This window comes from Mustela nigripes, chromosome 7, assembly GCF_022355385.1.
Source record: "Mustela nigripes isolate SB6536 chromosome 7, MUSNIG.SB6536, whole genome shotgun sequence".
NCBI classification, from domain to species: domain Eukaryota; kingdom Metazoa; phylum Chordata; class Mammalia; order Carnivora; family Mustelidae; genus Mustela; species Mustela nigripes.
Genome location: NC_081563.1, coordinates 105,718,971 through 105,736,562, shown reverse-complemented (window position 1 = coordinate 105,736,562; position 17,592 = coordinate 105,718,971). Strand labels below are relative to the sequence as shown.

Sequence of the window (17,592 nt, the reverse complement as noted above, 5' to 3'; positions counted from 1 at the left end):
CCATCACATTAGAATCTATGTGAGAAGGTCACGCTAGCACCGCATTTGTGGGGTGCCTGCCCATGGGAGGGAAGAAGAACTTTACCTTTGGAATGCACATTGTGGGCTCGGACAAGCGAGGGTAGGTGTAGGAGCTGTATGAGTGTCCTTGGGGGTGGGTTTTAAATGCACTTCCTCCAAAGGGCATCATGGGTTCCTGGAGCCCTGAGCCTGACCTGGACCTCTGCCGCATGGTGGGCTGAGGGCTGGTCTGATGCAGGTAGGATGATTTTGGCCTCCTATCATAGTCATCCAGGCTGGGTCCCCACTCGCTTTCACTGAACACCAGGCTCTCCTTGGAGCAACCACTGGTCCCCGCAGTTCTAGAAGGCGTGAACTGGAATGGGTAATCTAGGGGGGAACTGCTTGAGGCTCTCTGGTACTCCCACTTGAGGTCGCCGTATTCACTTGGTTTGCTCAGTGAGTCCAAGTGTGTGTGATAATCAAGGGGAAATCTGGCGAGATCGGATTTCCAAGGCTTCATCTCAGGATAGTGGGCCTCCCCATGTTTGGTCTTGGTAACATGCCCGTTTTGCTTGGCCACGTGGCTGCTCTTATAAAATGGATCCAGGTCGTCACCATATAGACTCTTTTCTCGATACTTCTCAGTCGTGTAGTCAGCAGTGGTATCAGATTCACTGGAATACTGTGAGAAGGTGATGAAGCCATTTTCTTCCCGATGGCCTTGACCGTGGCTGGAGGCTCCCTGGTCTGGGGTAGGTGGGCTTTCCTTCCTTAGGGAGTTGGAGCGAGTCACGGAGATGTTGTCAAAGTCCTCTAGCAGGCCGTTGATAGAGGTTTCCTTGCACGGTTTAGTTCCTCTAACGATTGTCTGGGAACAGTAAAGGGAATGCCATTTAAAGAAAACATTTCATGCTTTCAAACTGATGCTGGAATCCCTCCCCTACTCCATCTAATTTAAACCACACAGGAAAAATGACCCCAGGGAATCCCCTACAAAGTGATAATAAACAAAAATTGTTGACTGATTTCAGTGGTGAAATAAGTCACATATTCTTAAATTGCAAATGATCTTAAGCTGCAAATTTTCTTTTACCTCACTCGATTGAGAGATCAATTAAACATCAAAAAGCCATTTAGAAGACTATATAAGATTATATAAGCAATTATTGTCTTATTTGCCAGTTTAGGGGAAACCTCCTCCCCACCCCATCCCATCCTTAAATAATAAACCCTAACCACCTAACAATAGGCTGATTATAATTTTAAGTGTATAACTTGTAAGAAAAATCACATTTATTATTTTTTACATTCATTATTCAGATTATTTGCAAAACCGGCAAACACTGTCACGTGAGTATTAATATACCCAGAAATGGGCACACTTTCTTTTTTTTTTTAAGCTTTTTATGGAAGACATGAAAATTGAAGTTACCAGATTTTAAGGAGGAGGAAGGCCCTTTCTGAACTGTAAGTAAGGAACAGCATGAAGATTCCTTAGGAGATTTCATTTGTGATCACATGTGATATTCTCATTAATCATCTAACTGTAATGCCTCCTAGAGCCACACTTTGGTATCATCATCGCTGATGTCCGGAGGGCTTAGTAATTGACACAGTCATACTTGAAATCTTAGTGACAAACTGCCAGGCCCAAATGTTCCCTTTAACGAACCTAAATAACACCGGAATACCAGGAACAGCAAGAAATCACAAACCATTTACAAAGCCAGTCAGCTGTGCCTTCATGATGACAAGGTTTGCGGAAAAAGATGACGGGGGTGGATCAAAGAACAAAGAACAAAGTGTTGTGACTTCGGTCTTCCAGGATTTTAAGAGAAAAATACCTTTGAGCATGTAGCAAAGGAGTTCAAAATCATCTCAGTAGCAGAGAGGGTTTCAAACTAGAGGGAAAAGTCAAAGTTCTAAAGCTTATGCTTTATAAGATCCGTGTTTCTCAAAGTCTCCAGGATGAAAGCCAAGGTTTTGTTTTTTTCTATCTAATCAGTCCTGGACTAAGACTTTTGGTCTATAGTTCTCTTTTAAATAAACTTTTATTTTTTTATTTTTATTTTTTAAAAAAGACTTTATTTATGTATTTGACAGAGAGAGACACAGAGAGAGAGGGAATATAGCAGAGGGAGTGGGAGAGGGAGAAGCAGGCTTCCTGCGGAGCAGGGAGCCGGATGTGGGACTCGATCCCAGGACTCTGGGATCATGACCTGAGTCACCCAGGTGCCCTTTAAATAAACTTTTAATTCTGGAATGGTTTTAGATTAACAGAGAGGTTGCAAAGAGAATATATAGAATATATTCATATATCCCTTACTGTACTTTTAACAGCTTACGCTGTTATTAACTAAACATAAGCTCCTTTCCTAGTGTTCCAGGGTCCCATCCAGGATATGATGTGTCATGTCTCCTTAGTCTTCTCTGGCCTGTGAGAGTTTCTCAGATGTTCCTTGTTTCTGATGACCTTGCCAGTTTCAAGGAAGAGTGGTCAGGGGCTCCACAGAATATCCCTCAACCAGGAATGTCTGATATTTTCCCCATGGTTATACTGAGTTTATTGGTTGGTGGGGGGAGCGGGGAGATCATGGAGTGATCATATCCACATCATATCCAGCGTGCCTATGGTCAACATGGCTTATCACTGATGATGGCGGCCTTGGTCATCTGGCCCAGGTAGTGTTCACCAGGTTTCCACATGTAGAGTTACAGTCCCCTCCCTTCTCTGCTTTCCAAACCATACCCTTTGAAGTAAGCCACTCTCCCTCCTTGAGTTGGGTATCTATATAACTATGTGAAATTCTTCTGCCCAGGAGACTTGCAAATTCTACTTATTTATTCAATTATTCAGTTGTGTCAGTATGGATATAAATCATGGATATTTGCTTTATTCTTTGAATTATAACCCTAAACTATGTTTTGTTCTGTTGCTCTAATTGTTCCAGCTTTATTTATTAAGAGTTATTTCAGACTGGCTGCTCTGTCCCTTTCCTGAACCCCATCTTCTTATTTTTTGAGCCCTTCCTTACCTTTTGGCTCTACAAGATGCCCTGGGTTCATCTTGTCAGTTCCCTGCCCTTGCCCTAGAATCCACCATTTATCCAAGAGGCCTGGTTCCTTGAACTGGATAATGACACTAGAAACTAGTATCTGGCTGCTGGGTGTGCTCATTGCTACTGGGATGACACTGGTTTCAGGCCATCTTTGTGAACACAGCCAGGCAACCCATGGATATACTTCCCCAGTAGGCACAGAAATTTCTAAATATATCTGTCCATCTGTAACTATATTAAGCTAAACATGAATTCTTACTGTTGTCTCTGAATTTCATCTAGGACCACATGGTTCATTCCATCTTTCTCTCTTATTTGTTGGTGAAAAACCTGAATCTTCATCTGCCATTCTTTTGGATATCCAATCCCAGTGTATAGATGTAGCCATTTCAGAATTATGACCCCATACCACCATGGAAAACACTGTTGACTGCAAGAGTATAGTGTTTAGTATGGGCTTTGGGCTTAAAGCTTCCATTCAAAGAAAGCCTTGTTCTCCAAAGTTACTTAGTTAGGGAACACCCTCTTCAATGACATTGTAACAGGTACATTCTTCTTCCACAGTTTGTATTCCATCCTGGGATCCTCTTGATCTCCTGGTTGGCTTAAAAAATTACTCTTTGTGCTGGAAAGTTCTGTGGGTATTGATAAATGGGAAGCATCATGTATCACCATTACAGAGTCTACAGATTAGTTCTACACCTGCCCCCTCAAATTCTCCTAAGCTTCCCCTGGTGAGACACCACCTCCTCCCCAAACCTTTGGTATACTGCTGATCTGTCTTCCACTGTTACAGTTCTGCCTTTCTCGAATATCATAGGAAGGGAATCCAACAGTCAGGAGCCTTTTGGTCTGGCTTCTTTCATTTACTATAATGCATTTAAGGTCAATCTAGGTTGTTCTGCGAATTAATAGTCAATTTTTCCCTATTCTTCTTTAAAATCACTGACTAGTATTCCATTATATGGAGTGTTGTGAGTGTTTGTGGGGGCGGCATATGATGGATTGTCCAAAGAGGTGGTTTTGTGTGAGCATCCCCGAGAGGGAAAAAGAACCAGGTATCATAGATTCAGCAGGACCTCTTCTCAGAGCAAGAACATCTACGCCCACCACAACAGATGAACTTGGGAGAAGCAATACCTTGCACAGGGAAGGGTGAGCATAGGAGAGAGGAAAGGAAGAAATGGACCTCTTTTGATGCCCTGAGTACGAATGCTAGAAACTTACCCTCAAAACGCTCATGTCTATCTGAGCAACTTCCAACTGCATCTCAGGTGTATCTTACATGCTTATCATGTCTCTTTCTATTGGCTCAGGGTGTTCTTCAAACGCTCCTAGACCTAGGTACTGTTCCTTTCTGTGGATTTAACAACTGGCCTCCTCTCTTCTTCAATAATGCTTTGTACAAATTTTTTTAAAAAGACTTATTTATTTTTTTGAGAGAGCGTGAGTGAGCAAGTGCATGAGGCAGGGGAGGGGCAAAGGGAAAGGGAGAGAGAGAACCCTAAGCTCCTGCTGAGTAAGAGTCCAACGCAGGGCTCGATCCCATGACCTCTACATCATGACCTCAGCCGAAATCAAGTCAGATGCTCACCTGACTGAGCTACCCAGGCGCCCCACATTTTGTACACATTTTTAAGAAAGTGGTGTTAGTTTGTTTATATCCCAGTGGACCAACTAAAAGTCTTTTTAGCCAGCATTCTGGATAGAGATTGTACTCTTGCACATTCCTATTCTCTCTAACAATACCTGGCAGATTACTCAATGACATGTTCTCAGGGATTCACGGTCTTCCCCAAAAGTAGCTTCCCGGTATTTCTAATCCCAGGCATTCATACTGACTGATACGCCATGTGAATAATGACTATAAGGTATGCCAAGGCCTTTAAGTACCTTCTCAATTATTGGACCTGCTTGGATAATCCTTTAACCAAAATATTATTCACACTTTCTCTGAACTTGACAAATAATCATTAACTATATTGCAATTTTTCATGTTCAATGTAATCTTTGGGTCTATATCCCAGAAAAAAAAATCATTTCTCTAAATTCTATCCATCTTAAACAATATTAATCTTTCTTGTCTGCTTCCATCCTTCCTATCTCTGAATACATGAAATATTCAGCTCTTGGACGACAGAATCACTTCGAGCATCTTAGTGCTGGACAAAATCTAGAGATCATCGAGGCCTCCTCCTCTCTTTCCTGAGTAACACTAAAACTCAGAGCTGACTTTGCCCACTGACATATAACAGACCTGGGATTCAAACCCAAATCCTCTTTTCCAGTCTAGTGTCCTCTCTCTCTCAAAGTACAGCTGACCCACAATGAATGTGGCATCACTTCGTTAGTCTAACTCTTTCTGAGATACTCTTCTGACTCTTTTGAGCTAAACAAAATAGCACCAGTTGGCAATGTAAACGCTTAGTGTGTGACATCACAATCCATCAAAAACAGGTCAATAAAATACATATTTTCTACTGTTCTCTCAATTCCCTAGAGATGAGTTGTTGAATTTATACTATATGGGCAATTCTAGGTTCTGGTCTTAATTTCAGCCACATTTGCTTTGTGATTTAGTTTCATCCTTTTTTCATGACCTAGTCTCCAATTTATAAAAAGGACACTATCACTTGATAGCTAGTGATAGCCTTCCCAGTTACGGCCAGGAATTGTAGAGGTTGATGGAGGGAGGGAATATATAACAGTTTTGAAACATGCCAATCAATGCACATGTGTACTGCCTTCCAGAGGCCACAGATTTGTAAATCTGAAAGGAGTAAAGAACATTAAACACAACTCGTCAATGAAGGTTAGTTAAACTATGGAAATTATGGAGTAAAGAAAAGATCAGAGATGAACGAACTAAAATTCCTAAAAAGTTTTCAGGAAGAAAAAGTTACAAGCTAGGTCCAAGAGGAAATAATGGATACAGAAGGCCAAAAAAAAAAAAAAAAAAAAGAAAAAAAGAAAAGAAAAGAAAAAAGAAAAAAAGAAAAGAAAGAGGTGATTACTAGCTCATCAATTACTTGATGATGGAGGAACAGAGATGATCAGAGTCTGTTAAGATGCCACCATTTTTAGGGCGATGTGGATAATTATGATAACAGAAGAAAATGGTCCCCACTCATACCAAATTAGCATTTCAATCACTTGTCCTGAGGAATTTGTATCCAGAGAACCTGTTAGTTCATCTTCAGCAAATTAACAAATGGCTATGATAGAACTGCACTATTAGTCTTAGAAATTCACTATCAAGATACAGATATTTAGAAGGAAAAAAACCCTCCCCGTGTGATTCCTTTGTGATTAGAACATTATTGAATACTTCCTTTGAAACTGCTGAGTCCTTTAAATTCTCCTGTTTTCCTACTAAAACTCTTCTGATTTCATTAATAAGCTGAATGTGCAGGCTTGGAACTCAGTCACTTTTTTCTGGGGAATACTGTGAGAAAGGAATTTAGATTTCTATCTATCATCTATCAATATATCCATCCAACCACCTATCCATCCACCCACACGTCCATATAGTAACTGGTAAAGCTGTAACAGAGATTTAGAATGTGCCTATATCCATACTATCTGTAAGTATTTTTTAAATGACTAAGTGATAACATCCTGAAGTTCTGTTTGGAAGAGTCCCTTTTTTCTCTCATTAATTGTGCTTTAAGTACCTTACATTTAGAAAATGGAAAACCCAAGTAAGTTCATTTAGATTCTTCTGGGAGATGAGAGGGTCACTGTTTCAATACACAAATTAATCTGTGACCTCAGAGTTGGGGGGGGTCTGCTGTTTCCATGCACTTATCATGCATACCTAGAGATGTATGTTCCGTTTACACACAAAATCATAGCAGTAAACTCAATAAACAGAATTCTATATATTTGTAAATGTGGAGGGAGAAAAATTAATATTGCTATGAGCTAAATGCTACTGAGAAGAAAAAAGACTCTCACTGAATAAGAAACACTTTTAAAAAAACAATGTAGTACTTTTTATTCTTGTTTCGAATCAGGCTCACAGCTCTTACCAGCTATGTGACAGTGGGCAAGTTACCTAAGCTTTTAAAGCCATGGTTTCTAATTCATAAGATGGCAAGAATAAATCTTTTCCTCATCAGGTTGATGTGATTCAATAATATGGGTAAAACAGTTGGCATAATTTCTAGAATACACTAAGTATTAATAAATGGTAGATATTTCACTATTTTATAAGTTAAAATTTACTTTTAAATCAGATTGATAATAATTTAAAGCCTCAAATAACAGAATAAATAAATAGCTTTATACAATGGAATAATTGATGTTTTAGACCTTTAAAAACTATTATTTGTAACTTGGGATACAAAATACAAACTTCCTCAGTTTAAAGATATATCATTAACTACAACTGTTATATTTATCAAATAAGTATTCTTTATAGATCTAAAAAACATGGGATAGTTTCAAGTCATGGTTAGCACTCCATTGGTATCTTTCTTACAAAGGTAGTGTCTGAGTCATAAAAATTAACAAATTTAGACTTTCATCCATTTAAACTGAAAGATATATATAGAATAATAAAATTAATAGAAATACAATAAAGTATTGACAATGGTCATCTCTAGGTGGAAAGATTAAGGGTGCTATATATTTTAGACCTGTGCTCCTCAAGTCTTAATGTGCATACAAATCATGGGCAGATCCTGTTAAAGGGAGATTCTCATGCCTTAGGTCTGAGGAAGGTACTGAGATTCTGCATCTTGAATGAGCTCCCAGGCAGAGATAATGCTGGTGTTTTGCTCTTCCCACTGTGTACTTAATGGGGTTAGTATATTTTCCAGATTTTCCACAACTAGGGTAACTTTTTTTTTTAAAAGATTTTATTCATTTATTTGAAAGACAGAGATCACAAGTAGGCAGAGAGGCAGGTAGAGAGAGAGGGGGAAGCAGGCTCCCCACTGAGCAGAGAGCCCAATGTGGGGCTCGATCCCAGGACCTTCAGATCATGACCTGAGCCGAAGGCAGATGCTTTAACCCACTGAGCCACCCAGGCACTCCTCACAACTAGGGTACTTTTAAAATTTAAAAAAAAAAAAAATCAGACTGGCATATACTTTTCAGTTTAATAGGATTCAGGATTATATATATGTGTGTGTGTGTGTATTAAATATATATATTTCATTAAGTATACAGTTAAATATATTTTGTATCTAGATAACATTATATATGCATACACACACATATACAGTATTACATATATATATATATATATATATATTCTGTGTTAAAATTATTTGATGTTACAGTTGGCTGCTAGGAGCTACACTCTTCAACATTTTCCTGTTCCCTATAGGGGTGAAATATTTCTAATGGTTCACTAAAATGAATACTTTAATAGGTTTCACTATTTTGGCCCACCTGCCTCTATATAGCATCATGATCTTAGTATGAAACTATAAATCTTAGTTATTGATGAAAAAACCCCGAGTGCCATGGAAGTAAAGTTGTGGTTGTGGATATTGGAAAATTTCAGAAAGAAATTTTATCTATAATAAAAACAAAACAAAAAAAAAACAAAATCAAAGACCAAAAAAAAAACCCAAAGAAACACCCCAAGACACTGTAACAGGCCATATAAGGCATGGTCTTTTCTTGGATCCCCTTTTTAGCATTTGGAGAGGTTTACAGATGGTATAAGTGTATTACTCTTAAAGGTAGTACATCTTTTTCTCTCTTTCCATGAAAACTATTTTATCAGTGTTAACAAGCAGGGGCTTGTGAAAAATACATATCTATTAAAAATAAATTGTTGACCTGCCTAAAAGGAAGACAAAAAAAGAAGGGTCAAATAACCTTATTCGATCAGGAAGTCCAATGCAACTAGAAGGTTTCACTTTAAGGAATCATAAACAGCCAAGCAATGATAATACAATCCAAACATGCAGAATTTTACAACATGGTTTAACCAGGCTTCAAAATGTAAGAACCACTATTTACGGCTGTCAGTGTCTGATGTTTATGAAAGCAAGATTGTGCAGTTTTGGAGATCAATAATGTAATAACTACGAGAGTATCGGTGAATTTCATGCTGCGGAACAGCCAGGCATTAAAAATCAAAGCAACCCAATCTATTTGAGCTTGACACCCCGGTTCTCATTGTCTTTCCATTGTGCCTGGACCAGCTCAGCGTCTGCTCTCTCCGTGACAGCGGCCATATTTCATGGCGCTCCTTCCCCAGGCTGCCAGCCAGTGATAAGCTATAATGGATCTGTCCGTAAGAACAGCTGTCTCCCGGTGTTCTGAGGAAGAGATGAAAAAGGGCCCCTGCTCTCACAGACTGTACTAACCTTGACAATAATGAAGTGTGTAATTAACAGCTTTGCCCTAATAAGACCTTGCATTTCTTTAAAAAAAACCAAACCAAAACAAAACAAAAAACAATGTCTTCCATCGTCTTCGAGAATGTGTTCCATTTTGTCCTTCTGGGTAAAGGCTTCTCTGGAGGTCAGTAAGCTAAATATTCCCGTGACTCAAGAACAAACCAGGAGTCTCTCACAGAAAGTATCTACTTTTAACAATTTATCTGAATTCTCACACTGTTTGCAGAGAACCAGTTCCCTTGTTTCATTAGGGAATGTGGCTGGAAAGAGCTGTGTACATAACAGACAGATTTGACATACTTGAATCCTTATGGCAAGAAATGCTAATTCTCAGCTGTGTTTTTCTAACACCAGAAGACTATTTCTATTCTATTCTATTTTCTTTCATCTTTCTACATACATCTTTTTTGGTAACCACGGGGGTGGGGCTAATTGGGTGAAAAGCCAGAATCGCATATTCCTGGAAAACAGAAGCATCAGGACAGCACATCTCAAAGTGGCAGCAGTGGTGAAGATTTCTAGTCATTAAGATCTCAGTAAATATGTAATGATCACACAGTATCCAAATAAGCTAATTCCTTGATTAACTATAATTACTGTTATGTTCTGCACAAACTATCAGGAGTTACAATGTATCTAAGAATGATTTTGTGAATTCAGTATACAGCAAGACTCCTCATGAACTGGAAAATAATCCCCCCCCCCCACGCCTGCCTCTTTAAAGACAGGAGATCCAACACATTTAGTGACCAGTTGCATACAAGGATAATCCCTAAAGGTGACTTTCTGTTTATTGTTAATCTGGCAAAGCAAAGGCAGTTTATAGCCCTGGTTCTTGCTTAGAATGTGAGGCAGTCGGGGGGCTGAAATCAATGGAAGTCAGTTTGACTGGGGGTAATGGTCAGAAATGTTACATGGATGTATTTAAAGTTGGTTTTAGACTATGAGTATTCTAGTTGGGTACTTAACTAGTATTTGCTTGCTGTTTTCTGGTTGAGTGTCTAGGTAGCAATGAGGTCTAAGGAAGTATCTCTGCTCATGAACTTACTCATTTGCTGCCACAAAAAATCATTTCTAAGGGCAAGGAGTACTTGGAGATGAGACAAGGGTCCACCATCTGATACTTCGTAATGTGGATAGTATGTATGAGAATTTACTAATACTCTTTAACCGTCTCATATGCTATATTCATACCCGAGCCTGTGTTCCTCAAACGCAGAGCTGAGGCAAAGGCTTGCTTGCACGTGAGTAGTCTGTTTTGGAGAATGAGGTGAGGAAGAGTTAGGAGGTGACACAGAGACGGGGAAGTCAATTCAAGGGTGTGTTATCAAGGTAGCTAGCTATGGACCATGGGGCTCGGTTTTCCTGAGGAGCTGTGAAGCCCATCTCAAAAATGATAAGTCATAGGAATGAAGATGGAAGGATTCATCAACCTTCTCCTATCTTCTGTGTCAGAAAGGTTAAGGGAACTCCCACGTGTGCCCCACGAGGTGGCGGTGAGGAATCCGCCCCGTCTGGTAGAAAGGAGAGTGGTATAACAGAGGGGAGTGGCAGGTTGCCTCAGCAATTCCCGGAGGGAAAAAGGCTGGCCTGAAAGACATGAGATGGGACACAAAAGGTAACCAGCACACCAGTTTTAGACATAGATATCACAATTTAAAAAAATTAAAAATGAAGACAGGACACCCTTCTCGAAAACCCATGGGCATGGATATCAGTATGCTTGACTGATGCAGCAGATAGGCTTGGTGGCTACCACAGAGCTGTACTGCCCTTCCGTTGTGTAAAGGTATTGCTGCAAAGCTGTTCCCAGCCAGGACCACATTTTCAAGCACCCTTTGCACCTGGACAGACCGAGGGACCAATTCTCACTCATAGAATGAGAGCCGGGTATAATACGTATCCTATCCAGGCCAGAGCCACAGAGAAATGCCTGTTCTTCTCTTTATTCTCCTGCCTGCCAGCTGAATGGAGAAGACCTGGCAGGTCCTCTTGGTGGTGAAGGGATGCCGGAGCCATGTGGTAGAATGTGCATTGCTAAATGACCACAGGGCATACCTACCATGCTCTTGGTAGGAAAATCCACATTGGATATTAAGTGAGACATAAACTATTTTATTGAGCTTATTTACTAAGATGTAAGGGTTAATAAGTTACAGAAGCTAGAGTTTGCTTAACTAATATAATAATGATTAGAGCAAGTCCAGAATTAGAGAACAGATCAGGAATTAAAGAGTGTAGGTAGGAACAGACTTGACCTTAGTGTTCTGGTCACGTGTGCCCACGCTGACTATAACCGGCCACGTCAGCTGCAGGGTTACCCAGGAAAGCACTGTGACTTATGAACGTTAAGCTCACTTTCCAGAATAAATTCACCCACAAGCCTTTGTCTCAGCTCTACTTTTGAGGAGCCCAGTCTAAGATGTGACTAGAGCACATGGAAAGTTTAGGGAACATGATATAAGAAGTTAAAAGAGAGGACACTAAGCGCCTGAACCCGAGTAGAGCACTGAGAGCTGTGAACACAAGTACTTATCTCAGCTGGATTCGAGGGTTTCAGTAAGACGGGAACCACATCCGAACAAATGTTTTATTTTTCAGTATTTCAGGATGAGTTATAAACTCACTGAGGGGAGAGGAAGAAGGCACACTCATTAGAGCCTATCACACTGGCCAACCTTAGAGTATGATATCAGTCTCGTGATGGACTGCTTCTGCAATGGGCACAAGTATCCCCCCTTTCTACGTGATGTGGATTTATAGTCCTTCAGACCAGGAGGTGGTGAAGTCTATGTTCCCACCCTTGAATCTGAGATGGCCATATGGCTGGCTTAGACAGAAGGGAGTGAACAGAAGTGGCATTATACCAATTCTTAGCTTGGGCTGCACGGAGTCTTGGCAGCTGCTGCCCTCCCTGTCCCCTGCCTCTCCTGGCCAAGCTTGGGCCAGGCTTGGGTTGGCCCGTTGGAATATCAGAGATGAGTCATCCGAGGTCAGCCAGCCCCAACTCAATTCATTCATATGCCCCATCCGTCCATGCTGTCCAGAGCAGGGTGACGCAGAAGCGGAGTCAGAAAAGCTGGGGGTGGAGCCCATTTATACGAGGGCAGATGAACCAGACTGCCAGGGGCGGACAGGCTTTTGTGCCTATGGATAGGGATAGGGATGGTAATCCTTAATGTGGCCAGAGAACAAGCATGTATATGAGTAGAAATGCCTTAGAGATGACTCCTGGGGTAGTAGCCTTCTCTTAAGCCTCACTGAGCCACTCAACACCTGCTTTTGCTCATAAAGGATGAGTCAGCATGGAATTCCAACAGGGCCTCCCCAGGGCTTATCTCTGAGTTGCTTTTCGGTTTTTTATGGCTAAAATTATTTGTAATTGGCAAAGCTTCATGGTTAGAATTTTGGTTCTGTTTTTAGAGACCATTAAAAAAAAAAATCAAGGGCACCTGGGTGGCTCAGTTGGTTAAGCAACTGCCTTTGGTTTAGGTTATGATCCTGGAGTCCCGGGATCAAGTCCGGCATCAGGCTCCTGGCTCGGCAGGGAGTCTGCTTCACTGCCTCTGACCCTCTCCTCTCATCTCTCTCTCTCAAATAAATAAACAAAATATTTTTAAAAAATCAGCCAAAAATGGGCATTTTGGCAATTGTGCAGTTTCCTATTACCACTTAAAAAACTCTTAAGCCATTAGACAGCAGGTTACTTTCGCAAATTTCAGTTATTTGTAAGGTAACGTATCTGTCCCTTACTATTCCAAGATTTGTTTTATTCTCTCTTTTCAGAGTCTAAAACTTCATATGTTAACACATATATATAACACATATATTATGAACTTTAAAAATGTGGCTACCAGATAGAACATATGAAATTAAATACGGCTTCACATTGTATTTCTAGGGGACAGCATTGATCTAAAATGGGAGATGGCAGGCTACGGTCTGTGGGCCCAATCCAGCCTGTTTTTGTAAAAACGTTTTTACTGGAACACAATTACGTGCATTTATGCATCATTTGTGGCTGCTTCTGGACCACAACAGGCGGAGTGGAGCAGTCATGACAGAAACCACATGGCCCATGGTCCTCCACAGAAAAAGTCCGTTGACTCTTGACCTAGACTGTTAGCAGTTGTCCCTGTCTTTTTTTTTTTTTTTTGGCAGGGGTAGAGGGTGGGGGCACTGTTCTAGTAATTGATTCATGGGCTGCACCAAAAACAAAAACAAAAACAAAGCCTCCTGGTGAGTTGGGTATGCCAGGTGTCAGTGGGATAGGATCCCTCGGCACCGAAAAAGGACCGGCTCATTTATACTCTGCACTTCTATGGCAAAGGGGGACATGAAACACAGGTTATCCACTCCTGATTATGTTTGTGGTCCAAGTTAATTGACTAGAATAAGAGATCCTATCCCTTGTCAAAGGAATTTTCAAGCAACAACAATCAGAGATGCAAGCGGGCTGGGTTCCTGTTCAGTGTTGGGCATCCCAGATACAAGGACAGAGACAAGCGCTGAGCACACTCCATGCAGGATCTGAACTTTAAATAATTTGTGAGATCAATGAAATGACTGTCAATATTCCATGAACAGGCTTCAAACACCTTCTAGTTGCTCACATTGACCTAAACACTGTGTGCCGAGACAATCAGAAGTGGTTTCCCGTATTTAACCTTCACAAGAGATAGATGGTATTATTATTACCCCTGGATACACAGGAGGGAAATAAGGCTCAGAGAGACCAAGCAATTTGCCCAGTGTCACTAAGTTGGTAGAGTACTGCTTCTCAATATATATGAAAATCATAGCGGAGCCCATTAGCATCCTCAACTTCAACCTCTCAGGGTGTGGGAGAGGAAGCAGAGCACACGGGGACAAGCTCCACTCCCCCCCCTCCCCCCCCCCCCCCCGTAGATAAGGAGAGGGACAAGCTCCACCCCCCCGGGAGATGGAGAGGAAAGTAAGCACACCCAAGGTAAGGTAATAGAGAAAATATTTCCAGAAACAAACTTCCTTGGGACACCTGGGTTCCTCAATCAGTTAAGGGTCTGACTCTTGATTTCAAATCAAGTTGTGAGATCAAGCCCCGCGTTGGGCTCCATGCTGGTGTGGAGCCTGCTTAAAATGCTCTCTCTCTCCCTCCTCTTCTGCCCCCTCTATAAAAGGAAAAAATATATTTTTAAAAAGATTTTATTTATTTATTTGACAGAGATCACAAGTAGACAGACAGGCAGGCAGAGAATGTGAGAGGAGGAAGCAGGCTCCCCGCCGAGCAGAGAGCCTGATGTGGGGCTCAGTCCCAGGAGCCTGAGATCATGACCTGAGCTGAAGGCAGAGGCTTAACCCACTGAGCCACCCAGGTGCCCCAAGAAAAAAACTTTTTAAAATTAAAAATAAAGAAACAAACTTTCTTATGGAAAGATGTTTAAATCTCAGAATTATGGGAATTGGGGGAAAAACAAGGTGATTGCTCTTTGAAATAATTAGCCTTTACAGCAACTTCAAAATTCTGTCACCACAACAAAGGAAACATCTTGTTACATCGCATTTGCTCAAGAGTCTGACATTTGAAAATTTAATAGCGAGCAAAATGTGTAGTCTACACATCAGTTGCTATCCTCCCCCTATAAAAACAAACCAACTAATTACATGATTCTTGAAATACGGCTACTCTGCAAAGCCAAATGTCAGAAGTTTTTCTTTCTTATAGACTATATAAAAAGATGCACAAGGCATATTTAATTTGGTAAACAAAATTTTACCTTTAAGTGTCCAGAGCTTCCATTTTTTTCCACCTGACATTTTAAGCAATTTTAACAAATATGAAAAGGATCTCTTCGAGGCATAATAAATGTTAAGAAACTTGTTAATCTGGAAGTAAACCTGCTAGGCACTTAAATAACATTTTAGGGTATAAAGTTGGTACTGTCATTGTGTACTTAATATTTCAGAGACGGACTGGGTCTTTGATGGCAAGGCAAAATTATGTTTCCCCATGAAAAAAAATAGTCAAAACCTGGGCTCTAAATAGTCCAAAAGTTTCAGAAACATTAAACTTCAAGTCCATTAAATATTAAGGTCTGACTCTTGATTTACCAAAGGTCAGCTTTACCAAACATTCCTAGCTGTTAGTCACTCATTTCTCTTTAGTGATGGAAGTCAGACAGATGATGGTTACCTCCAGGGGAAGGATGGTCACTGGGAAGAGGCCCAAGTAAATTTTCTGGTTGATGAAATGTTCTCTATCTTGATCTGGGTCATGGTCATTCCATGAAGGCATACATATGTAAAAATATAGCAAGCTGCACATTGATGATCTGTCTTTTATGTAAGTTATTCTTTTGTTAAAATACATTGGGGTGACACCCAACCAAGTGGTTGCTTGTCTTTTTCAGCATATATGTGGTACCCTGAGGGCAGCCTCTGCAAAGGGGGGCGGGGGGCACAGGATATATCCCAGAATCAGTGTTTGCCAGGTGTTGGCAGTAGGTGTAGGGTCAGTATGTGCTACGGTGTGGATGAACTCTGGAGTTTAATCTGGAAGGCAATTCATAAAGAAGGGGCTGAGAGGTGAGCATAAGGCAGCAGCACTGGAAGACTGGAGGGCCAAGGGAAGGAGAAGAACAAATCTTATGGGGTATGGTTTTGAGTGAGTGACCAAGTCAGAGAGGAGGCAAATCTGATCAGAGATACAAGACTGCACACTGAATATTCTAGTAACATAGCAAGTGCCAAGGAAAGAATGCTCTTACAAGTGGGGAGGCCATTTTCATCCTTAATATCTTCACCTTTCCCACTGGTGGAGCCTACTGCACCCCTCCCTGCTAACTTGGCTTTGCCCAGAGAAACCTGGAGGTCTGTGAGTTCTGTCCAGGGGAGGTACTAATTCCTCATTTCTTTGGTTTCTACAAGCCATTTCCGGAATAGAATCAAGTGGTTTCTCTTTCCTTTTGCAACATGAGATCTCTTTTTCCTCAAAGATCTCTCTCTATCTCCATCCGGCCATCTTTCCATCTATTCAAGATATAAGACTATCCACATTTCAAAGCTTTTATCTCTTTGAAACTCAACGAAAGGTTTAAGAATGCACCGTGGGGTTTTCTAACAGCCGAGGCAGTGAGAGGCTCTTCTCTACCCGGTGGCTTCAAAGGCAGTGGCTCTCAGCCAGGGCCACATGCCGGAGTCACCTGGGGGAGTTTATGAAGCCAAGGCCTCTCCCCACACCAATTACATCTCTGGAGGTGACTCCAGGTGACATTAATGTCTCAAGCTCCCCAGGTGAGTCCCACATGTAGCCAAGTCTAGGAATCACACTCTAGGAGAGCTTCTCCCCTTGCTTCTCAAAGGGTGTTTGCAGATCAGCGGCCTGGGACTCCCCGGGGAAGCTTGTTAGGGCCAGAGATTCTCAGCCCCTTCCTCCAGAGCTACTAAGTCAGGATTTGCATTTCAAGGAAACTTCCAGTGAAGCCTGAGCTGCACTGGTAGACCATTTGCCCGAGGTCCCCTTTTCACAACTGAAATGATTTCAATTCAATAGAGAGTTTGAACAGTCAGTCAATTCTCCATGAGACCTACACTCATAGATGCTCACAGACACAGAGCTATATCGTTTGCACATTTAGATGTGTTATGTATATCTATAGATCTGTATTATCAAAGACAAAAATATTCCTTAACCCTTGAATTCTAGATTAATAGGGTCATTTCTTTGTTCTATATTAAAAAAAAAAAAAAAAAAAGAAAAGGAACTTTTCCCGAACAGAAAGGTTAAGACGACTCGGGTAAACATAAAGGGGAGCTCCGGGCACATTTAAGGCTAGAAGGCCACAGTGTGAGAAGAGTTTACTGGATAATTTTGTTCCCTCACTCAAGGATATTAACAGAACAGAAAGAGTCCTTCCACCTGCACAGAGAGATAATAATCCACTTCTCTCCTCTAAGTGGGATGCCAGCTCCCTGGACAGATGTAGAGGGATTTTACAATTCCCCTTCCCTGAGTTATAGCTTAGATGAAGCTGGACACACACACACACACACACACACACACACACCCCAGAAGAGGCTCAAACATCTTTCCTTTTCCTATCCATTCTTTCACATTTAACAGATTTAACAGAAAGACAGTACAAAAAGAAGCATGAAATCGATTCCTGCTTTTGCCCTGGGAACCTTTT

At 41.1% G+C, this 17,592-nt stretch overlaps 1 protein-coding gene across 3 annotated transcripts in view; it reads right to left on the bottom strand.

The window, feature by feature from the left end:
* PAK5 (p21 (RAC1) activated kinase 5) overlaps positions 1 to 17,592 on the bottom strand; it is a 283,759-nt gene that overhangs the window by 41,103 nt on the left and 225,064 nt on the right. For all 3 annotated transcript variants that reach the window (XM_059406547.1, XM_059406546.1, XM_059406548.1), the window contains one exon: positions 86 to 871. In XM_059406547.1, coding sequence (XP_059262530.1) covers positions 86 to 871 — 786 coding nt within the window. The remainder of the gene's footprint in view (positions 1 to 85; positions 872 to 17,592) is intronic.